Source organism: Pundamilia nyererei, unplaced genomic scaffold, assembly GCF_000239375.1.
Source record: "Pundamilia nyererei isolate P.nyererei 1_Seehausen unplaced genomic scaffold, PunNye1.0 scaffold00036, whole genome shotgun sequence".
Classification (NCBI taxonomy): Eukaryota; Metazoa; Chordata; class Actinopteri; order Cichliformes; family Cichlidae; genus Pundamilia; species Pundamilia nyererei.
In genome coordinates, this window is record NW_005187437.1 from 2,388,836 (window position 1) to 2,396,486 (window position 7,651).

A 7,651-nucleotide genomic window follows, 5' to 3' on the forward strand; every position below is an offset into this window, starting at 1 on the left:
TATTCAGTAAGTGAAAATAAAATAAACAATAAAAGGTGAATCAAATGGACCATTACGGCAAGGCTGGGATGGTCAATTTGGTAAAGTAAATCCATTGGGCATCTTTCTTTGCCTTTAGACAATAATTCTGATGGCAAAAGAGCCAAACGGGACAGGCAAAAAAAAAAAAAAAGGAATAAAGAATACATAAAAAATCACTTGAACTCACAGTTTGCACGCTGGGTTGAAGGCTGTAAAAGTGTGGTTTTTAAACGAGATCTCAAAACAGCAAGTGAAGGAGCCACAAGTGCGAAAGCTTTGTCACCTAGGAATGAGTAAAAGCATCTGGTCTGTTGACCTGAGGGAATGAGATGGGACATACTGTACAGGTGCAGCAGTTAAACAAAATGTGGCACAACCCTTAACAGACAGATTAACTAAAATTAACTGAAATGCACAGCATCATGGTGAAAATCAAACGCAGCATATCGGCACAAACACCTCACACCAACTTTCAAGCAGACTGGTAGATGGGGAATGATGTTGGTGGGGCACCTTGCAGTAATTCACCATGGACTCCTGTTTATATTTCTGGTGTGAAATGTGAGGCCAACTGTCCTACAGCTTAAACATCATTGATCATTGCAATAGGGCACAGCAGCAGATCAACATGCTCAACATGTTTAAAGTGCTGCACACAAGCTACTGAGTGATAAAGTGTACATAGTTTTCGTACACTTTGCATAAACGTCTGTAAAAATGTTCTTTTTCCTGCAGAAACATGCACTGTCGTGTCAGAAAGTCATGTTGTTTATCTAAAAGAAGTTTAAAAAGTTACTATATAAAGTAGAACGTTCCAGATGTTTTGGCATCACACCTCTGGTTCTGTTTCTGGTTTAGACAGGGTGTACAAATAAGGAGGGAGTCTATTGGAAGCACACGAGACAGCTTGCTATTGAGATTTAAAACAAGGCCAGTCATGTAAACAATAGTCCTGCAAGGAAGAACTCGGTGGCCCGGGACCTTCCATCACTTTGGAGTGTTTATGCTTTTCTACAAGATTATATTCAAGTATTTATTTGCATGCTTTCCTGCATGTGTCTGCATTAAATGCAAGCATCTGACATAATTTTGTATCATAACTTTGGAAAGCTTGCTTTTACTCCCACGATCCTTTCAGAGATGTTTTTGTCATTCCTTTCCAATGCACGAATGCTATACAGGTTACACACAGACTGATATCTTTAGGCTTTAAAATCTATAACTTTAACTACATTAACACAAGAGTCTGGTGTGTTACGACCCATAAAACAGACTTTTGGACATGCGGCTGGCCCAGGTTTTTGCCAATAACGGGCAGAAAGTGAGATATTTACAAACAATGCCACACAGTTGTCGTTTTGATTTGATTTTACCGCTTGTAAAAATGTTGTGTTGCTACCCACAAAGTATTATAACTACATTGGACCTTTGTTCTTTTTTTGTGTCTGCCACTCGTGCTTTGCCACGGCTTCCTGGATGTGGATAAAGGATAATGATTTGAAATTCTAGTACTTTTCTCTCTGCAATCCTTTACGTTCGTGTCGCTTCACATCCAGCAAAACAATTTCTGGTGGTATTCACAAGTGACAAGTATAGAAATTGAACATTGTTTCTAATTCGGTTCTTGTTTTCATTTTATCATAGAGCTTTATAATTAAAACATATTTTTGTGACTGTAAACAGAGTCTTAAAATGAATGTTAACGGCCTTGCGGTATCTATTTGCATTCAAAACATCTGTCCTCCAGCCTGTTTTCCAAAACATGAGATAAAATGCTTGAGGGACAACTTTGTCCTTATTAAAACAACCTGATTGCCGTCCATGTGTTTTTGGGTCGTGTTTTTTTCATTTACTTTTTGCTTGTTAACCTTTTTAGATCACTTGCCAGCCTTTAAAAGCAAACATTTTTACAGTCCTACTTTTTCTTTCTATGCTCTTCTGCTGCATGGAAAAAGAAAGAGTGCCTTCCTAAAGCCCTCCCCTCCTCTGACTTCCTGAGAGGAGTGTACTGTGCAAAAGGAAGCAAGACTGGACGAGGGGGAGATGAGTATCAGAGTAGGAAGAGTAGAGGAGAGGACATAGCTGGGGGAAGGGAGTAAAGATGAGCCAGGGTTGCTACTAAAGGTCTTTTTGTCATCAAGCTGAACTTGTGATGTAAGGTATCTATCCCATGTCTTCTAGTTGTTATAATTTGCATAATTTTTGATCTTTTAAGAGAGATGTTAACGATGGAGAAGTAAAAACTTTACAACTGCAAGACAAATGATCCTTGAAAACAATTCTGTGAAGTCTTCTTTAATACTCAGTGATTTGTAAGTGCTAAGCTTTTTTTCTTATATTACTGCATATGCGCAAACTACACAGGTCTAGAGATTTTTTTATATACTTTTATCATTTGTATTGTATGTTATGGTATATCATAAGGACAGTTAATTAATGATTCTTATTCATCTTCTTTAAACCAGCAAAACCTTGTGGGTTAATATTGTTTTGCATGCATTCACCATTCTCAACATTTCAGGATAAGTGGAAAACTCATGAATGCATTTCTGTGGTTTTGCATTTGGCCCATTGGTAAAGCATTTTTACTGCCATAGTGGAACAGTATTTAGTATGACATATTGATCTTGGATTCTAACAGGCACTTTTGGCTAATTGTTCTTTAAAAAGGTTTTGTAGATCATACGAGAGCAGGTTCATCATATAGCACTTCCTAAGGACGTGAAGGATTTCATTACCTTTTGTAAACTGTGCAATGACTTGTCTCAGTTTCTGTATCTTCAGTTTTCTGTGGCAAAAACACGTTGCCACAGTTTTTTGGGTTCTACAGTTCTTAATATGTATCCACTCTATTAACGAGATTAAACGAATATTATAAAATTCTGATGTAGTAAAGGAAAAGGGCTCATATCTTAGTTTCATGGCTGATTTATAATGGTTTCCACCACTCGCACAAACATCAAAGCAACATCAAAATATTCATCTGAGTTGTTTTTGATGATTGAGCAAATAATTGGTGTACCGAACCTGATTTCATGATCTCCCTTTAGGCAGTGGCATTTTCAGCACTAGGCATTAAGTTCTTCTAAACTAGTTTGAAGGATAAATTTGATGCTTTACAAGATTACTGCATGAAAGCAGGCTAAAAACAGACACCTGTTTGGTGTTTTAGTGGTTCAGTTGTTTTCATTCCTAACGAGCTACCAGTCTGTGCCCAGTGAAACAATACAGGTCGTCTATGCCCACTTGGCCAAAGTTTAGACAATTTGGATTGTTTTATTGTTTCACTTCAATACAGAAGCACTTAGCCTAATTCTTCAAGTTACTAAAGTTGTCTTCCTGCCTGTTAAAAGTTCTGTGCATTCCACTCTGCATTGTTATGATTTCAAATGTAGAAGCAAATCAATAGACTACAGGAAAAAGAATGGACAAGTGGAAGAAAATTCCCTATGGGGGGAAATCCAGCAGTCAGATTTTAGTTTGCACAATTTCTAGTCATTGAAATTAGAAGTGTCAAGACAATGATCATTCGCTGCTGCCAATAATACACAACTGTCTGAGACAGCTTTTAGTTTTATTCTGCTGCATTTTAGTGTCAGTACATATTAATAACAGCATCAGAAGCTTTTCACTTTTAAAAACCTGTATAATTCTCCGTTTTGTCCTTTATTGTCTTTATTTGTCTTTTTCTGTTGCATTTCTGTATATCCTCCTCCCATGATGTGTCTTCTTAAAAGCTACTGCACAAGTATAACACCAAACAGTGAAATAGTGAAACAAACAAAATTCTGATGGTGATAGAAATTTTTACTGGATTCACTGATGTGTTTTGTAAATAGTGCCAAAGACAATCCAAAGTACAAATGCAACTAAGCAAAGTATAGAACATATAAAACACATCAAAGACTTGAACTGAGAAAATCTACAAGTTCTTAGAAAAGTATTGGCTCATTTTGATTTTGATGGCAGCAACGCACCTCCAAGAAGATGGGACTGGGCCATGTTTACCACTGTTTGGCATTCTTTTAAGAACAGTCCATAAACATCAGAAAACTGAGGGGACCGGGTGCTGGACTTTTGGGAGAGGAATGTTATCTCATTCTTGTCTGATGTATTATTGTGGCTGCTCAATAGTCTTGGGACTACTTGAGCATTTTTTCTGTCTTGATGCTCCAAATGATTTCAGTTGGTGAGAGATCTGGGCTACAGGAGGCCTATTTAAGCGCCCAGACTCTTCTGATATGAAGTGAATAAAAGTCTTTCATTGCTGAAGGTGCCTTTCCAGATCAGTAATCTGTCAGTTCATGGGCACTAATTCACCCCCAGGCTTTTGAACTACTCTTTCTTCTTAAGTCCGGAGAAATCGCTGGCCATGTTTACAAAAAAGAATTTCAAATTTCAAATAATCTGACAACAGAACAGTTTAGTACATTTTAAATTACCTTTGACCCTTGAACATTTCTCTATCATCTTCACACATGGGTTCTTTTTTGCACGACAGAGCTTTAACCTGCATTTGTGGACATGCAACATGGCAACATGACATGACAAAAAAAAGTCTTTGCAATATTATGTTGAGCAACAATATTCTGAAGTTGCTCCATACTTGCTTCTTTTCTTTTGTCTTCTCTTTTTTTGCAGATTGGTGAACCTCTGCCTCTCTAAAATGTGGTTTTTTTTATAGCCATTCGTGTTACTGATCTGTTGCCAGTAACCTAATTAGCTGCAAAACATTCCTTTGGCTGTTCTTTTTTTAGGTCCACTTACTTTTCCGACTTTTTGTTCTTCCCATCCCAACTTCTTTTGAGACATGTTGCTGCCATTAGATTCAAAATCAGCTCATATTTTTCCCTAAAGTTTTAAATGTTCTCAGTTTAAATATTTGGTATGTTTTAGATTTGCTATTTGCTATAAAATATTGGTATACTAGATTTGCAAATCTTTGGATTCTGTTTTTATTTACATTTTACAACTTCCCAATTTTGAGGGTGTTTGTAAGTAAGGTAACAACACATTACTGAACAGGCATAATTTTATAGAGTATAGTACAGGCATATGTTTCTCATTTAAGTCTTTCTCTTAGATCATACTGCATAGGTTTTTGTATATAAATTTGTTTCTTAAAGCAATAACCTACAGTTGCTGTAGTTTCTTTAGTTAACACAGGATGAAATCAGTATCTTGGTGATGTGCTGTGAAACAAATATTTAGATTAATGAAAGCTATGGATATTTGTTTCCATATTACCATCCTCAGACTTCTTTTTTTTTACTGGGGAAAGAATACCAAGAGCTGATTATGTCTGATTCTATGTTTATTTCCTTTTAGTGCCACCAAACTGAACTTCCTGGCAGGATATGCCAGCTCTCCCACTCTGTCTATTTCGGTCTCTCTGTCACTCATTCCATCTCTGCCCCATACTGTCACTGTCTGCATGCGTTTGTGTGGGTGCTGTGTACATCTGCGTCTGAGCTGTTACTTTGCATTCTAAAGGTTTATTTTCATAGTTTAGGCAATCAGTGTTGTCGACACTAAAAATATTGGATCCCCTGATATCTGGCAACAATGATTTTACCTCCAGATAAAGGGTTTTTAATAATTCAGACGCACTGTCAGCTTTCTTTGCTATGTGTTTAATCGTCCATAGAACTGTTCATTGCATTTTCAGCCTCTGTTGTAGCAATACAATACTGATGTCATAACAACCAATGAAATGATGAAAAATTATAAAAACAAAGAAATGATCGTTAACCAGAATTGGTTTTTTAAACCACTGACTGTTGAACTACTGTGACACCTCAACGTGTTTTGCTTTTTTGCATGATAAGATAGGCTTCAGCCATTAAAGGTGCTCTGATTAGAAATATGATGTATTGCAGTATGCTCGATGTAAATAAAGAGTTGGGAATGTGCCATTTAGAACTGTGTTAGAGTAAACACATTTTTTATCTTGGACGTCACCACATCTGAAGTGCAACAACATCGGTCCACCTCTTCTGACAGATTATGTCACCTTTGCTCAGTTTGTTTATACTGTAAGAGTCGACCCAACCAGCAAAAACTCATAAAAATATACAGAGACAGTTCTTTCTCACACTATATAAACTCCTTAGAAAACTCAGGGATTTTAAGCCAAACTCTTGGTGCTATGAGGTTGTAGTGCTGCCACAGCATGCGAGAACAATAGGATTTGACTGTCTGGTGGTACAACTAAGCTAACCATGCAATACACAATGACACAAAATGTATGTACATATGTAGTAGTCAAAAAAATTAAATCCTTCTGGTAATAATTGTAGTGTCCCTGCAATGGGTATTGTGTGGCTGTCCAATTACTATTATCTTGGTGCTTGGATGAATGTATTATATTTTTTATGTAATTTTTTAACTTTCTGTTTGCTTGGTTGTTTGTTTGATTGATTGATTTTTTTTTTGTTTGTACTCTTCTAACTAGTATTGTCTTTTCATCTCAGAGTCACCTCAAGTCAACGAGTGTGTACCAGCTAGCCACGATGAATACCTCAGATGCCAACAACACTCCACAATGTTACTCCCTCAAAAGCCCTCCGTTCAATTACACACGTCCCATCAGCTCAGCATACTTCTCAACCATCTTCAGCACTTTGGGAATCACCTCAAATCTCATTGCCTTCATTGTTCTTGTCAAATCTTTCCGACGAATGCGGAATCGGTCACGGTCTTTCTTCTTAATCTTCCTGGCCGGTCTTGTAGTTACTGACTTTATGGGTCTTTTGGTCACAGGTTCCATTGTGGTCTCCTTCCATTTTACACGTTTTAATTGGCGCCAAGTAGATCCTAACTGCCACTTCTGCAACTTCATGGGTATGTCTATGGTCTTCTATGGACTGTGCCCACTGCTGCTTAGTGCCACAATGGCCATGGAGCGCTTCTGTGGCATTAACCGTCCATTTGCACGCTCCACCAACACGAGCAAGAGCCGGACAGTCTACATGGTGCTGATGGTATGGTTGGCTGCTGGCTGTATTGCTTTGCTGCCCTTAATAGGCATCGGGAGCTACCACATACAGGCTCCTGGTTCTTGGTGTTTTTTCAACATCAGTTCGAAAGGAAGTGATATGGTCTTCTCCCTGCTCTTCTCCTTCGTGGGGTTGACTTCAATCGTTGTGTCATTTTTACTGAACACAGTGAGTGTGGTGACGCTTATCAAGGTGTGCTGCGGACAGGACAGGACACAGCGGAGCCGAGACCATGAAGTCGAGATGATGGTGCAACTTATCTTGATCATGATTATTGCCTCTATCAGCTGGTGCCCCCTCCTGGTGAGTTTGTTTGTTTGGTTGGTTGCTTGTTTATTTGTTTCTTTGGTTAGTTGGTTGGTTTTGGGTAGGTTGTTGTATATAGACAAAAAAAAAGGCAAAAATGACAATTAATATAACTAATGCGTAATACACTAGTAATACAGAACCGAATTTAGCAATTTCACTCTTAAATAGCATAAATAACAGTAAGCAATAAGTCATGACACAGACAGCCCCAATTTTCATCTTTTGTGTCACACCAGTTACTTTATTGCCTAATAACCTACATGAACACAAATTATTAATGGCTAAATATTTTTTTTGTATTGTTTGTTGTTGATTTTTTTTTT

The 7,651-nt window shown here is 37.7% G+C and overlaps 1 protein-coding gene across 6 annotated transcripts in view; it reads left to right on the forward strand.

The window, feature by feature from the left end:
• The window catches only part of tbxa2r (thromboxane A2 receptor), a 20,760-nt gene that overhangs the window by 7,893 nt on the left and 5,216 nt on the right, over positions 1 to 7,651 (forward strand). For 3 of the 6 annotated variants that reach the window (XM_013910147.1, XM_013910148.1, XM_013910149.1), the window contains exon 2: positions 6,495 to 7,322. In XM_013910147.1, coding sequence (XP_013765601.1) covers positions 6,495 to 7,322 — 828 coding nt within the window. The other 3 variants (XM_005730302.1, XM_005730303.1, XM_005730304.1) reach the window with 3 other exon arrangements.